The 17,103-nt window shown below is 50.4% G+C and overlaps 1 protein-coding gene across 1 annotated transcript in view; it reads left to right on the top strand.

Moving 5' to 3' along the window:
* The window catches only part of cobl (cordon-bleu WH2 repeat protein), a 35,019-nt gene extending 20,157 nt beyond the window's left edge, over positions 1-14,862 (top strand). The window contains 11 exon segments of the mRNA XM_047043420.1: positions 92-136; positions 2,169-2,257; positions 2,382-2,456; positions 2,867-3,052; positions 4,416-4,875; positions 8,275-8,542; positions 9,786-9,889; positions 10,199-11,955; positions 12,705-12,821; positions 13,008-13,313; positions 14,300-14,862. Coding sequence (XP_046899376.1) covers positions 92-136; positions 2,169-2,257; positions 2,382-2,456; positions 2,867-3,052; positions 4,416-4,875; positions 8,275-8,542; positions 9,786-9,889; positions 10,199-11,955; positions 12,705-12,821; positions 13,008-13,313; positions 14,300-14,383 — 3,491 coding nt within the window. The 3' untranslated portion in view covers positions 14,384-14,862.
* The last annotated feature ends 2,241 nt before the right edge of the window (positions 14,863-17,103 follow it).

Raw genomic sequence — 17,103 nt, 5'->3', positions numbered from 1 at the left:
ATTGAGTTTTCATCACTTCCTGAATGAGCTGAACTGAATTATAACCCAGGTCTGTCCTGCTCTGAACCATCTGCTGTGTGCTTGTTTCCAGTTCTCCAACTTAAAACGGCTTCTGCACCTGTTCTTAACTGCTCAGGTATTATCGCCTGAATGCTGCCTTTATCCTCGTGGGTCCTGCTGTTAATCTCAGACCTGCAGTAGAGTTTAGACCTGCTGTAAATCTTAGACCTGCAGTTGAGTTTAGACCTGCTGTAAATATTAGACCTGCTGTAGAGTTTAAACCTGCTGTGAATCTTAGATCTACAGTACGGCTTTCATATTAACCTTGCCTGTCTCCGCCACACACACACTCATGCATACACACAAACACACACACACACACACGCGTACTTAGGGCTTTAGACCTGCAGTTGGCTAGCAGCTAGGTGTGCTTTCATATTAACCTTGCCTGTCTCCGCCACACACACTCATGCATTCACACACACGTTGCCTGCCTAACCACTGCCCTGGGGAGATGCAGTTTGTGAGTGAATAACATGTTTGCGTTTCTGCAGAGCTACTGTTGTGTTGTGTTTGTGTTTGGTTCATTACAATGTCAGGTATCAAGCCTCTTCTCTAGATTTTTTGTAAAAAAAATAGGAGCATTAGTGAGTGTAGAATTAATCTACAGCATATTGTACAGTGTGCCAGTTTCTGGATATTTATGTATATTATTGGGCATTGTTATTGATAAGACTGCAGCTGATGATCAGTTTTTCCTCCTCTATCTCATTGTAACGGTGGAGGGGTGAACGAGAGAATATTGAGAAAGGGGCTTTTAGACAGTCATTTTACAACAACACCGTTGTATCGCCATCGGCTGGTGAGATTAGTGTTTGCGTCTACAGGGAGCAGGTAACGTGAGCTTGTAGCTTTCAGCCTGTGCAGCTGCTGAGGAGTGCTGCTAGTAGGACAGCTATGGACAGTCCTTAGATTGACATGACAATGTATGCACTGTAGATATCCAATATTCAATGTTGTTTAGTAAGTGTTGTTTAGTCTGGGTTAGAGTAAACAGGGTTATGTTCACCTGTGGTTTGGTATAGCTCAGTGGTGTAACACATATCCACCTCAAGTGGTAGATCATTTGACTGCAGATCTAGATCCCATGTTCAATTCCCCCTTTGTCCTTTGGATAAAAAGCATCAAATGTGCATTGAGCATTACATCTGTGTCAAGGACCCCCCCCCTGCTTCTCGGCTGGGTCTCTGCTGCCCTGAGCTGTTCTCTCTCTCTGCTGCCCTGATCTGTTCTCTCTCTCTCTCTCTGCTGCCCTGAGCTGTTCTCTCTCACTGCTGCCCTGAGCTGTTCTCTCTCTCTCTGCTGCCCTGAGCTGTTCTCTCTCTCTCTCTGCTGCCCTGAGCTGTTCTCTCTCTCTCTCTCTGCTGCCCTGAGCTGTTCTCTCTCTCCCTCTGCTGCACTGAGCTGTTCTCTCTCTCTCTCTGTTGCCCTGAGCTGTTCTCTCTCTTTGCTGCCCTGAGCTGTTCTCTCTCTCTCTGCTGCCCTGAGCTGTTCTCTCTCTCTCTGCTGCCCTGAGCTGTTCTCTCTCTTTGCTGCCCTGAGCTGTTCTCTCTCTCTCTGCTGCCCTGAGCTGTTCTCTCTCTTTGCTGCCCTGAGCTGTTCTCTCTCTCTCTGCTGCCCTGAGCTGTTCTCTCTCTCTCTGCTGCCCTGAGCTGTTCTCTCTCTCTCTGCTGCCCTGAGCTGTTCTCTCTCTCTCTCTGCTGCCCTGAGCTGTTCTCTCTCTCTCTACTGCCCTGAGCTGTTCTCTCTCTCTGCTGCCCTGAGCTGTTCTCTCTCTCTCTCTGCTGCCCTGCGCTGTTCTCTCTCTCTCTCTCTCTGCTGCCCTGAGCTGTTCTCTCTCTCTCTCTCTGCTGCCCTGAGCTGTTCTCTCTCTCCCTCTGCTGCACTGAGCTGTTCTCTCTCTCTCTCTGTTGCCCTGAGCTGTTCTCTCTCTGCTGCCCTGAGCTGTTCTCTCTCTGCTGCCCTGAGCTGTTCTCTCTCTGCTGCCCTGAGCTGTTCTCTCTCTGCTGCCCTGAGCTGTTCTCTCTCTCTCTCTGTTGCCCTGAGCTGTTCTCTCTCTGCTGCCCTGAGCTGTTGTCTCTGACCTGAGCTGTTCTCTCTCCCATCAGAGTCTCTCTCCTCTAGCTCTCTGGGGTCCGGTTCCACGGAGAAGAAAGGCCTTCTGGGATTGTTCACGTTCAGCCGCAGGAAATCCAAGGTAGGAGGAGCGATCCCTCTGAATGGTGACCTCTGGTGATCTCCACCTGGATCCTTCCTTTAGACCGCCTGAGGTTGTGGTGATTGAGCTCGGCTCTGCATGTTAGCTGTTGGTTCTGTTTCAGACTGAATCCCAGCCGACTGTGGATATGGATGACCATGATGACAGTTTAACCCAAAATACTGACAAAAACTCTAATGTAAGTACTAACCCAACTAACAGTTAAAATTCTAATGTAACTACTAACCCATCTCTAATACCATAACAGATTCAACCTTGAATGTGACTGAATTAATTGCTAGTAGGTCTGAAACGGTGTGTTCTGCATGTTTCAACACGTTCAGTGCTGCTAACTGCAGTATCTAGCAGTTCCCGTCCTGCTAGTGAAAGGCAGTTCTCCTGGTGGCCACTAGGGGGCCCTACAGCGTTGCTCCGTGTACTGTGTTCACTACAAGGCTTCTCACCTGACAGGAAGACGGACGAGGGCAGGGTCAGGCCATGAGGGGAGAGTCGGAAATCATTTCCAGTTTGAAGGCTCTGTGTGTGTTTGTGCATGTGTGTGTATGAAGTGTGTGTGCGTGTGTGTCTGACCCCTGTGCCGTGTTCCAGGGCCTGTCTGGGACCTGCGGAGGTGGGTGTGTGGAGGCACGCCCCAGCACACTGGGTCAGTCCCAGTCTGTGATGAACATCTCCAGGATGTCCCCCAAGGTGGAGCCCAAGAAGAGGAGGGCCCCGGCCCCGCCCGGCCCCACGCCCACCCCACACCTGCAGCACCACAGCCTGGACACCTACCAGGTAAGCCAGCCTCTCCCAGCCGCAACCCCTTCTAACCGGCGCCAGAGCCCCTTTCTGTTCTAGAACTCAGGATGAGACCACTTCTATTCCAGAACTGTATGTGTGTGTGTGTGTGTGTGTGTGACACTGTGTTTGTGTGTGTTAATCCTGTTTAATGCTACGTTACTCGCCAGTCAGGGCTGTTGTTGTCAGCGGGGCAGGGGGTGTGGTGGGGGTGGAGGAGGAATGTGTTCTAAGACTGAGGCTGGTGTCAGAGGGTTAGAGGGGCTGTGAGGAGCTATGAGGATGATGGTGGTCTGACCCTGATGGCCGACTCCACCTTCAGAGCCCTGGTGCTACCAAGCCTGGAGACGGGGGGGGGGGGGGGGGGGGGGGGGGGGGGGGGTCACTGCACTAGCACACAGGGGGGAAACTGGCTGTGTACATTAGTGTGTGTGTGTGTGTGATTGGATGTGTGTGTCTGGTCTATGAGTGCGTGTATGGTATATGTGTTTGTAGTATATGGTTGTGCGTTTGTGGTATGAGAGAGTGTGTGTGTGGTATGCGTGTGTTGGGGGGTGAAGAATGTGTTATGACGCCAGCCATGAGTGACAGCAGTTTGAGGTCAGTGAGTTCGTCAACAGCTCCACAGTTGGGTTGTGGGGCGACTGCGGGGCCACAAGAGCAGTACTGACCCACTTACATTGTCCTCTACATACCACTCGACCCTTGGAGTTCAATGTTATGTTCACCGTAGGCCCATATTCTCTCCCTCTCTCTCTGTGTCTCTCACGTACACACACACGCACACACACACACATATGGTTCGTCTCCGCAGGAGGGGAGGCCTCACTGAACTGCTCCCCCCAGGTTTCTTACATGTTTTCTCCTTGAGTTTTCCTGAGAGTTGTCCCTTGTCTTCCAGGAGGGTTCAGGTTGGTAAGGTGCAGTTCTATGAGCCTATGTGAAGCCCTCTGTAACACTCCGTGCTATACAAATATGATTAGATTCTTCTTTTCTGAGTAACCACCTTTCTGAAGTTCAGATACTTGGCAGCGTGGAAGGCTAGGTGGGCTAGAATACCTCACAAGGCCTAAACATGTAGAATAATGTATTCAGTTTTGCAGACACTTTCATTCAAAGCCATGGGAAGGTTTGAAAAGACACTCCAGCAATAAGCTGTACCTATCCACTACATTACTGCATTTAAGGAGCCGTTTGCAAGATGTTGTTTAACTTTGTAAAAAATCAGGGTAAACGCAAGAATGCTTGTGTGGACATGCACAACATATAACCCTCCTCTCTCTCTCTCTCTGTCTCTCTGTCTCTCTGTCTCTCTGTCTCTCTGTCTCTCTGTCTCTCTGTCTCTCTCTCCTCCCCCCAGGTGATTCCAGGCTCTCAGTACTCAGAGAGCCTTCAGATGAAGAGGAAGGCTCCTGCTCCCCCTCCCACCCCCTCCTCTGTGACCCCCGCCCCAGACACTCCCTCCTCTGCCCCTTCCACCCCCACCCTCACCTCCACCCCTGCCCCCAGCTCTCCAGCCTCCAGCACCCCGGCCACCAGCCTCCTTGCCCAGGACTCGGGCTCAGAGCTCAGCCACAGCCCCAGCGACGACTCGGACGCCGTTGGTTCTCTCTGCAGCAGCAGCAGTAGCAGCCTGGTGGCTGACCACGCCCCAGGCCATGCCCCCGGCCACGCCCCCGGCCACGCCCCCGGCCACGCCCGCAGCAGTCAGGCTGGCCCGCGGAAACACAGCCCCACCCCCAGCTCTGGGTCAGAGGAGGCGGAGTCAACGATCAGCCTGAAGGTGGAGGAGACGGAGAACAACAGACACAGCACCCTAGGTGAGAACAGACACAGCGCCCTAATACAGAACAGACACAGCACCCTAGGTGAGAACAGACACAGCACCCTAATACAGAACAGACACAGCACCCTAGGTGAGAACAGACACAGCGCCCTAATACAGAACAGACACAGCCCCTTAAGTGAGAACAGACACAGCACCTTAATACAAAACAGACACAGCACGCTAGGTGAGAACAGACACAGCACCCTAATTCAGAACAGACACAGCACCTTAGGTGAGAACAGACACAGCGCCCTAATACAGAACAGACACAGCCCCTTAAGTGAGAACAGACACAGCACCTTAATACAGAACAGACACAGCACCCTAGGTGAGAACAGACACAGCACCCTAATTCAGAACAGACACAGCACCCTAATACAGAACAGACACAGCACCCTAATACAGAACAGACACAGCACCCTAATACAGAACAGACACAGCACCCTAGGTGAGAACAGACACAGCACCCTAATACAGAACAGACACAGCACCCTAATACAGAACAGACACAGCACCCTAGGTGAGAACAGACACAGCACCCTAGGTGAGAACAGACACAGCACCCTAATACAGAACAGAGAGCATCCTTGGGGAAAGAGCACCAGATTTCTTGTTCTTAGTTGTGATGATCAACTCATTTGACCCTTCCCAGTTCCCGTTTAGCCGCCACAATGAAAGACATGATTTGACTTGGTTCCACTCCTCAGTCTCAGATCCTGCCCGCTACATCCTCTCAGTTGTGTTTTGTAGGTGCAGAACGTCCAGTGCCGCTCAAACCTCGTCGCACCTCGGCCCAGCTTGCCTCCCCCACTCCCCCGCTCTCTCCCCCCTCTCTCTCAGAGCCCCGGGCCGCGCTGGAGCAGGAGCACCAGCACCAGTGTAGGTCCAGACTGCTGTCGTCCAATCTCTCTCTCTCTCTCTCTCTCTCTCTCTCTCTTTCTCTCTCTCTCTCTCTCTCTCTCTCTCTCTCTGTCCGTTGACTCACTTCCTGTACTCTTCCTCCTTCCTCCCCAGCGTACTGAAGTGTGTGTCTGTCCCTTCCTAGTGTACTGTTGTGGACCTGTTCGTTTGCGCTCCAGTCGGCTGTGATCACCACTCGTTCTCTGTCCTCCTCCAAACTCCTGCTGCTGTGCTCCTCCGCCACCCTCCTCTCTTCCCTCGATTCTGCACCTTCGTCTCCCTGGACCTCCTCCCCCCGTCCCCTTCAGAACTGAGCTTCCTCTCACTACACTTCCTACTTCCTCCTGAAGGATGTCTGTTTCCTGTCTTCAATGCACTGTTAGAAGGGACTCTACATACCCCAATCTCTTCTGTGTGCCTAGTTGATGTAGCTTAGCAGATTTAGCATAGCACCTGGTTGATTTTGCTATGCAGATTTAGCTCAGCAGCTAATTGGTTTATCCAAGCCAATTTAGCCTAGCAGCTGGTTGATTTAGCCTAGCAAGTTTAGCCAAACAATTGTAGCTTAGCATATCAACATTGTGTGTGAGGAGACGGGGTAGCTACTGTAAGAGGTGCTGGCTGCATGTATCCAGTGTGTATTGAGTAAAGAATGATGCTGATGGCGTGTTGAAAACAGATGATGAGCGAAGTCATCTGATCCACAGATCAATGATTCCCTAGCGTAGGTTTGGTGATGGGGGGGAAAACACCATACACATGAGCATGCTGTCGTTAAACTAGAAACACTGTAGACATGAGCATGCTGTCGTTAAACTAGAAACACTGTAGACATGAGCATGCTGTCGTTAAACTAGAAACACTGTAGACATGAGCATGCTGTCGTTAAACTAGAAACATATTTTGTTAGCTTTGTGAGTTTTTTACAGGGTTTTTTGAGTTTCTTGAATAAATATGTAGAGCTGACCTGTGTGAAGATTTAGGAAGGCTTTCTCGTTCTGTATCTGCATCATCAGAGGTCTCCTGTGTGTTTCCTCCTGTTGGGAATCCCCCCACTGCAGGGTCAGTCATCATCAGAGGTCTCCTGTGTGTTTCCTCCTGTTGGGAATCCCCCCACTGCAAGGACAGTCATCATCAGAGGTCTCCTGTGTGTTTCCTCCTGTTGGGAATCCCCCCACTGCAGGGACAGTCATCATCAGCTAACCCTCTGCAGGTTAACTCATGCAAATAGTATTTGAAAATGTTTGTAAAATGGATATTGTTCAGTGGTTAGAGCATTTGACTGCAGATCAGGAGGCCTCAGGTTAGAATACCGCTTTGGATGAAAGTGTCTGCTAATTGATGACTGCATCATTATTATTATTATGTTTCAAATGATATTGGAGGCCGGTCTTGGGACACAACATGGTTTGTTGCTCTAATAATGTAGTTCTGTAATTGTGTTCTCAATGGCGATGAGTCGTGTTTACATGTTCCCTGTGTTGGGTCGTTGGTCTGTCTGTAGACACATCTGCTTATAAAACCACTGTTAGGTCACTATTTGGTATGGATCTATATTTCACAAAAAGGAAATCTATTTATACTGTATCAAATGCAGAATCACCACTTAAAGAGTTGCAAGATCATTTTGAAGTGGAAACAGTCTTCCTTTTTAAATTAAAGATATGGAAGACTTTTCTTACGAGACTTGGGCCATAATTTCGGTTGTTCCTTGTTTCTGTGTGTGCGTGTGTGTGTGTGTGTGTGTGTGTGTGTGCACAAATCTACCGTGCATGTGTCTCCTTCCCTTTCCCAGACTGGGTTTGGGAGTGTTGGTTAGCAGAAGGTGACCAGAAGGTCAGACTGTTTGTGATTAGGGTTTGGAAGGATGAGCATGCAACTTGAGCTTGTGTGTTTTAACTATAGGAGTGTGTGTGTGTCTGCCTGTGTGTGTTTGCCTGACTAACATGACTCGCCTCATTGCTGGGAAGGATGAGTGGGTTGTTAGGAAGGTTGTGAGTTACTGTAGTGAGCCCGAACCTGACAGGCCTAACACACTGCCTGCCTGTATGTGCAGTTGTGTGCGTGTGCTGTGTGTGTGTGTTTTGAACCGTATCCAACCTCCTCTCCTCTGTTTGCATGTCCTTCACCTCCTCTGCTCTCTGCTTCTAACAAGCCAATGCCCAGCTCTCTACTAACCGATACCCAGAAGGCCTGTGCATGACCAAGTAACACCCCAAACTGCTGATGTGGATGATGATGTGGATGATGATGTGGATGATGATGTGGATGATGATGTGGATGATGATGTGGATGATGATGTGGATGCTAATACGCACAGTAACAGAAGATGCAGCTGCATGTTACATGTGGTGGTGATCTGGACCCCTTGATCTTCCTCTGTACTTTCCACAAGCTTTACTTTGTGTGTCTGCTTTGATTCAAAACGTCTTGTCAAGCGAATTGTAAGGGCTTCCATCTAAACGGCGTCTCTGTCCCGGTGCCTGTTCAGCCTGGCTGTACTCGCGGCGGCGCTCCGTGGACGGTCACCCCCCGGACACGGACGAGGAGGAGGAGGCGGCCTCGCTGGCCAGCAGCGACAGCCTCCAGGACCAGGGCTACGCCGCGTCCGAGGGCATGGGGGAGGAGCCGGGGGCGGCCGGCTCGCCCGCCGACGGTGGCCTCTCGCGGGGGCCGGGCGGGGGTCAGGTCCAGGACCCGCCCGGCGACGGCTCCAGCGACAGCGACGAGGGGTGTGCCACCTGGGGCTCCAGGCACAGGTGAGAGGTCGTCGCCGCGGTAACGGGGCATTTGTATTCATTTAGCTGGTGTGTTTTCCTCCTCAAAGCGACAGGCTGATGGAGAGAAAAGCAGAACAACCACTGATGAGAAGGGTTAGGTTTACTAGTATTTGACTGCAGAGTCAAGGACCGTGTTTCTGTGTTTACCACGTCCCAGTGTGTGCACCTGTAGCAGAGGTGTTTAGGAAAGGTCACATTCACTCACTGCTCCGTCGTCCAGGACAATGACCCTAAAGGAGTAACACTACACACTAACACAGGAACCCTTCATGACCAACCACAACGTTATGAAGAGAAAAGTGTAGAAAGGTGTTTTTGGAGTTCCCATCCAGGTTTAGCTGTGGTGAGAGGTCTGGAGAGATGGGAGTCACCTTCTTCTAAACCCACCACAGTGAATGATCTCCTCTCTCCCTTCCTGTCTACGTCGCCTTCCTGAGTCGCTGACTCATGTCTCCATCTTCCTCACGACTCAGCACCGGCTGGCTTTTAATGGCTCGTTTTATTGAGCCAAACACTGAATGATAACTGACTGCAGCACCACATGTGCAGCAACTGAGACGCAGCCAGGAGGCTTGGAGCCTGCCTTAGCACGGAGGGAGGGGGAGAGGGGGGAGGGAGAGGGGAAAGGGGAGAGGGGAGAGGGAGGAAAGGAGAAAAAGATGGAAAGAGACGAGAAGACCTGTGTAGAGAGAGGGAAGACAGAGAGATAAGGAGTAAGATAAATGGTGAGAGAGAGAGCGAAAGAGAGCGAGAGAGAGAGAGACATTAACCCTAGAGCAAATAAGCACTGGATTTACATACAGTACATGAATAACTCAGACTCATTTGAGACCTTGACTTTAGAGGACTGTAAGCAATCAACTTTGAAGTAAATATTTCAAAGAGACTGAAATCACACGGTTTGTTCACCATTAGTTATTTGTTGTTCATACAAAATGTATCATTAGTAAAGCATGAGTAAAGCTAAACCCTAACCAAAACTTAAACCCTAGCCCTAAACCCGAACCCTAACCCTAACTGTGTGAACAAATGCTTTACTAATGATACATTTTGTATAAACAATAAATAACTAATGTTGAACAAACCGTTAACTAATAGGTAACAAATTGGTTAATAAATTATGAATTTGGTGAGCTCATCTAAAGTGTTACCCAAATGGCTATTTACGTAACGTGCAAAGCACAACTCTTCAAACCCCAACCGTTTTCTTCTCACCCAACAGACCCAGCCAGGATGGCATCCACAGGATGAAAGCGGGCAGATCTGAGGGCAGCTATGACGAGGACCCAGAGCTCACGCTGGCCAGGCTGGATGCTGAGTTTGCAGGTGAGCTCCTCTCGCTGTGGGGGAGGAGTCAGCAAGAGGGGGGCAAGTTCGTTTTTATAATGTGGGTGGGACAGCTTTTGTTTAATAACCCAGGATGCTGCCGTTTAATATAATTATCTTAATAACAAGTGTGTGTGGGGAGGGGGACAGAACAGGACCGATTTTTTGTTTTATAAAATGGATGGGACATGTCCAATGTATAATATAACAGACGTCCCTGGTCCACCATGATAGCTGTCCTCTCACGTTGCTGGTCTAGTATCGATGCACTCACATCTCTCCTTGTCTCGCAATCCATGCATCCTGTAGTGCAAGAGGCGACTTGCTCATCTCCTGAGAGTAACGAGATTCCGGTGTCGGCGGTGGATCTGGACGTCCCCGTGACGGCCATAGACGAGGTCCTGGAGGAGTACGAACAGAGCGAGGCGGAGCAGCGGCGGGCACAACCCCAGACGGCGCCCGCGGGTCACCACTCCACGCAGCAGCCTGGCGACGTGGGCCGGAACAGGAACAACAACGCTGGCTCGTCCTGCGGCCACAACCAGGCCAGCGGTGCTCAGACGGGACCCCTCCACGTGCCCAGGAGCGAGCCTCGTACGCAGGCTCACAGCGCAGAGAAGGAGAAGCCAGCTCCGGGGACGACAACTAAACCACAGCTCCAGAGGCAGAAGGCGACCGCGGACGCTGACCCTAATCCCGGGAGCTCCCGCAAGCTCCATGGGCTAGAGAACGGCCCGAGCTCTCTTCCCTCCAGCCACTCCCAAACTGCAGAGAAAGCGGAGGGAGGTCTTGCCTACAGAAGCCATTCCTCCTCCAGTAAAATAACCCACAGCCCCGTGTCTCGATTCGGTATGAGGACTTTCACCGTTGTCCCTCCCAAGCCAACGGTGGCCCCGACACCGGCCCCCACCGCCCCCACGACCGGAGCCATCAAGATCGACGAGCTGGGCAACATGGTACGAGTGGACCTGCCCAGGAACAAGTTCGGAGGTTCCTCCGAGTCAGGCATCAATGTGGAGTCTCCTCTCCTGGGCCGAGCCAAGGCCTTCTGGAGCTCAACCGAGAAACAGGACGCTGCTGCCCTCGTTCCCGGCAGAGGGTCCAGCATGAGGGCGAGGGAGAAGACCGAAGGAGATCAGAAAACATCTCTTGTCACCGCCGCCTCGGGCGCTGCAGGGGGAGTCAGGCTGGAGGAACGTACTGACGAGGTTGGAGAGGTTGCGAAGGAGGGCTGTGCTGAATCAGATGGAAACCTTCCGGAAACCTCACAGCAGCCCGTCAACCTGCCTGTCAAGCCTGTGTTCGTCCCGGACAAGAGAGACCTGTCTTTCCTGAAACCCTCCAGGAGAACGTCCAGCCAATATGTGGCTTCGGCCATCACTAAACACACAGCCAAACCCCCTGCTCATGTTGTCAACATCACCAACATCCCAGAATCGTCTGTCCCTGGGAAAAAAGGTGCCTTCGGCTCTCAGGAAGAAGGCCGGCCCGTTCAGGGGACTCCATATCTGCCTTCTCAAAAACCTGTGAGCTCTTCAGGCGAGGGCCGAGGAACGACCGAGTTGAACTCTCACTCTGGAGGTCCTAAAAGGTCAACTAGCTACTCTGTCAGCAGCACAGAGAGGCAGGAGTCCGGGGCACTGAGGCCGGATAGGGGAGGCTTAACTACCGCCTCAGCCTCAGCCAGAGGGACCTCTAACACCGCCAACCCTAAACCCGCCCCGCCTGCGGCACACACCTCTGCACCGAAACAAACCTCCCTGAACTCCCACAGTAAAGAGCCTCCGGTCCATGACCAGGCCCCGGCCCGGAAGCGGGACGTCCCGAGCATCCAGACCACCACTCTCCGGCCCCCCGTGGCCCCCCACCCAGAGGCTCCACCCCCAGGGGAGATGCAGATCTCCGGGGGAGCGCCCCTCCCAGATCCCCAGCAGCTGAACAACGTGTTCGGCCCCGTGAAGAAGTTCAAGCCGGTGATCCTGAAGTCGGTGGAGAAGGAGACGACACTGCACTCGTCTCTGATGGAGGCCATCCAGACCAATGGAGGCAGGGACCGTCTGAGGAAGGTCAGACGTCTGGCCCACCACCATCACTGTATTATTTGCAGGGCTTAACAAAACGGGGCTTGTCCTATGTAAATTATAAGGAATTCTGGCCTTTGTTCCCCCACCATACTTCACATTATACAGGGGGGAGAGAGGGTTGTCCACTGAAGCAGTTCTGATGGCAGGCCAGCGTGTGTTTGTGAACGAGAGGCAAAATGTAAAGCGCTTTAGATGCCGATAGGTGCCGTCAAATGTGCTGTATATAAATGCAGCCCATTTAGTTCACATAAATATACATATTCGTAAACAAAGACGAACGAAATAACGAAAGCTAGGTGGTAAAAAACATGGTCGTTAACTGAAATAAAAATACATAAAAACGATAACTAACTAAAACTGTATTGTCTGGTGGCAAAAACTAACTAAAATAAGATAAGATAATCGAGTAAATGTCCTTAGTTTTCGTCTTATTCAATGTCTTTCATAGAGAAAACAAGTTCACATTTCCGAACCCATGTCAAATTGAATAGTCCATGCTCCTAGGCATCATGGTGTTACTGAAAGTCGGAAGAAAGCGCTAGAGTCCCATCTGACACATGACTGTGTGTCAGATAAATGCCAGTGCCTTGCAGTGGAAGGTGGTGAAATTTGTGGACAATTTAATAAACCTTTGTCCTTGGCCTTGTCAAACACAGCAGATGTCACCAGATTTGTGGTACTGATTGTGCCTGTCTTCATGGGTTTGAGCGTGATAGTCGTGTTGTCTCCAGATCGCTGACGGCGGCAGTGTGGCGGTCAAGACGTCGTCCTTCCTGGAGGAGGAGAGCGAGAGGTCTGCGCTGCTGGCGGCCCTCAGAGCTCCTAGCAGCTCCGGGCGGCTGAGGAAGGTCAGAGTTCAGCTTTCTGTGGCGAGTCTGCAGGTTTACCCAGAATATACTGATATAAGATTATTATGGAGTTGTTCCTGTTATTACTGGCACAGAGAGGCAGGAGTCTGTTCTCACCTGACAAACTCACCAGTCTGTTCTCTGGTTCTCCAGACAAACTCACCAGTCTGTTCTCTGGTTCTCCAGACCCACTCCGAGGCAGCAGATGAGCTGGAACAGTCCAGGAGAACTGAAGTGGAAAAACACAATGTTCCCTCTCATCCTTCCCCTTCCCCCTCTGTCCCTCTCCTTCCCCCTCCCTCCTCGATGCCCCCCCCTCCTCCCCCTCCCTCCATGATGCCCCCCCCTCCTCCCCCTCCCTCCATGATGCCCCCCCCTCCTCCCCCTCCCTCCGGCCAGCCCAGGCCCAGCGCGGGGGGGAATCCTGTCCTGGCTCGGGAGGCCATGATGGAGGCCATAAGGTCTGGCAGTGCTGCTGACCGCCTCAAGAAGGTATGCAGGATTAGATGACCACACCCCTGAACACAGGTTTAGACCACTCCCCTGAACACAGGTTTAGACCACTCCCCTGAACACGGATTTAGACCACTCCCCTGAACACAGGTTTAGACCACTCCCCTGAACACGGGTTTAGACCTCTCCCCTGAACACAGGTTTAGACCACTCCCCTGAACACGGGTTTAGACCACTCCCCTGAACACGGGTTTAGACCACTTCCCTGAACACGGGTTTAGACCACTCCCCTGAACACAGGTTTAGACCACTCCCCTGATCACAGGTTTAGACCACTTCCCTGAACACAGGTTTAGACCACTCCCCTGAACACAGGTTTAGACCACTCCCCTGACACAGGTTTAGACCACTCCCCTGAACACAGGTTTAGACCACTCCCCTGACACAGGTTAAGAGCACAACCTTAAACACTGATTTAGATCCTAACAGGTTTAGACCCTAACCCTGAACACTGGTTTAGATTCAAAGTAAAAATGTGAAGTGTTCTAACAGTGGTGTTTGTTAAGTTAAAATGTGTTTTTATTTCATAAGCACGGATGTAACAGTGGTATTAAATTGAATATTTCCCCCTGCCCAGACAGCACTGTAACCCCGCCCCTGGTGTCAGTAGGGCGGAGCTTAAACACAGTAGGCTACAGGTCACACAGGTATCCCTCAGCAGGTACAGCAGGAGGGAAGTTGTTTACACAAGTGGGCACTTCACAATTAAAGACTCCCTTTTTTTTCTAATCAAATTTGGTTTGTCCAGACCCTTTTACAAGCAGTGTCACAGGGCTTCACATGCCCACATAGAATATCACCTAAACCAACCTAAACCCTCAAGGAAGACCAGGGGAAACGGACAAACTGAAAGAAAAAATTTAAGAAAAACAATTGGATTACCGATAATTTATACTGAATGCATCATGATGATTGAACTTGATGGCTTGAGTGTATTAGTAAGGCTTGTTTTTACCATAATCCAGGTCACCGCTCCTACGAAAACAGTCAAAGTGAACGGCCGGCTGGGTATCATACAGGCTTCGTCATCCCTCGCTCAGGGACAATAACGACTTCATGACAACATCCACAACCTGCTAAACCGTCAGACTGGAACTCGCAGGCTGCCAAACAATGCCTAGCGCTTCGAGTCGCTGTTCTTCCTGGTGTTTGGCGATGTGTACTTGAGAAAGCGCTGTAACTGGAAGGAGTGATGAGAATGTGCCATTCGTTTTTTTCTTCTCTTTTGCAAATAGCAATATATTTATTAGCTCGTGGTTACCAATTATATATGAGATGCTCTAAAGATGATTTTTAGTTTTATTTTATTTTTTGTAGTTTTGTAGTTTTCCTAAACCTTTTTAAGACTGTTGTTGAACTGATGCCTCGAGCTGTGTTATTGTCAGTGTTACCATAACGCAGACTACAATTAGCTGCCAAGCTCTGCCAAGCTCTACACGAGGAGCTTCCAGAGCCGTGCTGCTGGTGCCTCCCAGTCCTCTCCTCCCAGTCCTCTCCTCCCAGTCCTCTCCTCCCAGTCCTCTCCTCCCAGTCCTCTCCTCCCAGTCCTCTCCTCCCAGTCCTCTCCTCCCTCTCCTCCCAGTCCTCTCTTCCCTGTCCTCTCCTCCCAGTCCTCTCCTCCCAGTCCTCTCCTCCCTGTCCTCTCCTCCCTGCCCTCTCCTTGCTGCCTTCTGCCCTGGTGATGCTGCTGTTTACCCGCTTCACATCTGGATCATTTTCAGAAGATTTATTTTACAGAGCCTTTTGATGATGTATCTGATATTCATAGAAAACGATCACTAATCCTATCCATGACATCTCAAATCATTTTGAAGCATTGGTACTTAGTTATGTATATATAACAGCCAGTATCGTCATGACTTTTGAGATAGCTTATGAATCCATGTTTAGTAATGGACAGTAGCGACTAGCTGCCTTTTAACGTCTCTGTTCTGGAGGAACTTTGTCCACAGCAGCGTCTGTGGACGACCCTGACCTAAGCTAAAGCCCGCCCTGTATGAGATACACGTGCAATGTGTTCTGCAGTAATGATTAAAAACTAAATAATGTAAATAAGAAGCCCAGTATTTAGGAGACATGTTCATACACCCTGACACGATACTGCATACTGAGGGGGCGAGCCCTTTACCCAGAGGTCTAACTGGGTGTAAACACACACACACACACACACAGGTGCGGGCTGAGTATCACAGCTCTGAGTCTCCAGACAGGAAGTGACACGTACTACTGAGTGGCCTTTGGTGAAAGTGGATTTGAAATGGACTTCCTCTCCCGTGTATGTAACGGACTTGAGCCGAAAGATATAGGATTCTAGAACCATTCCAGATGTTCTCGTTCTTTCCACGGGTTTCATGTTCTTCCTGTTATCCCGTTGTCCTCTGTATCCATCTGTGTACGTTGTAAATTAGAGAGACGTTATGACATTATGAAGTCCTACTGGGAGACGTGATCATGTAATGATGTAGCAAGGATCTTCTGGTTTTCTGTTAAGTGCACATTATTCCGGGTTAGGATTGCACATGGCTTTCTAAACTTGAGTTTTGATTCAATAAATTATTATTTAAATCACGTTTGTTTATTTGAGTCACAACCATCAAGATTAGTCCAGCACTGTTGCTGGTTCTGGTGTTTATAATAGTCTGTTTGTTGCTCATGCTGCCCAACACACCTGACCTGACTTGTGTTACCTCACATTGTCAACCTCAACACAGCCTGCACGACAGCTCCTGGAAAGGCAGTGGCCAGCCCAGGACAGCATGTACCAGAGGTGGTTCAGAGACCTGGGAGAGGATGAACCTGCCCTGGCTTTAGCTTACCAAGTTCCAGCATATGAGAGAACCTTTTTTATTTTTTTCTATCCCTTGGGTCAGACACGGGGAGGTCACATAAAGTCAGATTATACTTAGATCCCGACTCCTGATCACCTGTTCATCCCTCTGTTGTCAAGCCTGACCTTAACAGGGCTCAAGACTGGATTGGAACAGCCAGACCTAAAGCCCTGTTTGTGTTGAGGCTTCCTTTAGCCTAACCTCACCGCACACTTGAGCCTCCACACACAGAGAACACTGAGGACAGTTCCTGAATATGCTTGAGTGATTCTACGTACTACGAACACACACTCCCACACACACACACGCACTCACACACGTACACACACACACACCCACAGGGAGGGTAATTCCCTTTACACTGGGAGGCAGTACGTTCTTGCCAGGCCACAGGCGTTCTGTTGGTCAGAATTCCTGCTCACTTGTGGCCATTCGAATCTGTCTTATGAAACTGCAACCAGTCCATCTGCTGCCAAGCCAGCCCTGCCGTGGCCATTTCAAGAGAAAACAACTCTGAATGGAGGATTCCTGGTAACGTATGACTCACCACACAGTACAAGGTTGTGAGATGACTGGTGCTTACTGATGGTAAACATTCTCCTATCTTTTAGACTTAACTGAATGTGGCCATTTTAATCATGCACAGAGCTGCCCCAGCCTCTACTGTAGTTCACCAGAGCAGCCCCAGCCTCTACTGTAGTTCACCAGAGCAGCCCTAGCCTCAACTATAGTTCTACAGAGCAGCATTTGTCTCTATTACAGACCTGCACTAGTCGCTTCTATAGAGCAGCATTCGCCTCTAGCTCTTTAGAGTCGTAGAATGCAGTTTCAACACACTGAAGGAATGAAGTTAGGTCATGTGCTATGCCGTGTAGACCAGCGTGCAACGAGAGAGGGGAGACGTGAGGATAGATGGGCGGAGTCAAACTGTTGGAGGGAGG

This window comes from Hypomesus transpacificus, chromosome 2, assembly GCF_021917145.1.
Source record: "Hypomesus transpacificus isolate Combined female chromosome 2, fHypTra1, whole genome shotgun sequence".
NCBI classification, from domain to species: domain Eukaryota; kingdom Metazoa; phylum Chordata; class Actinopteri; order Osmeriformes; family Osmeridae; genus Hypomesus; species Hypomesus transpacificus.
Note: the sequence above shows the minus strand (reverse complement) of the source record. Positions and strands in the feature narration are given on the sequence as shown.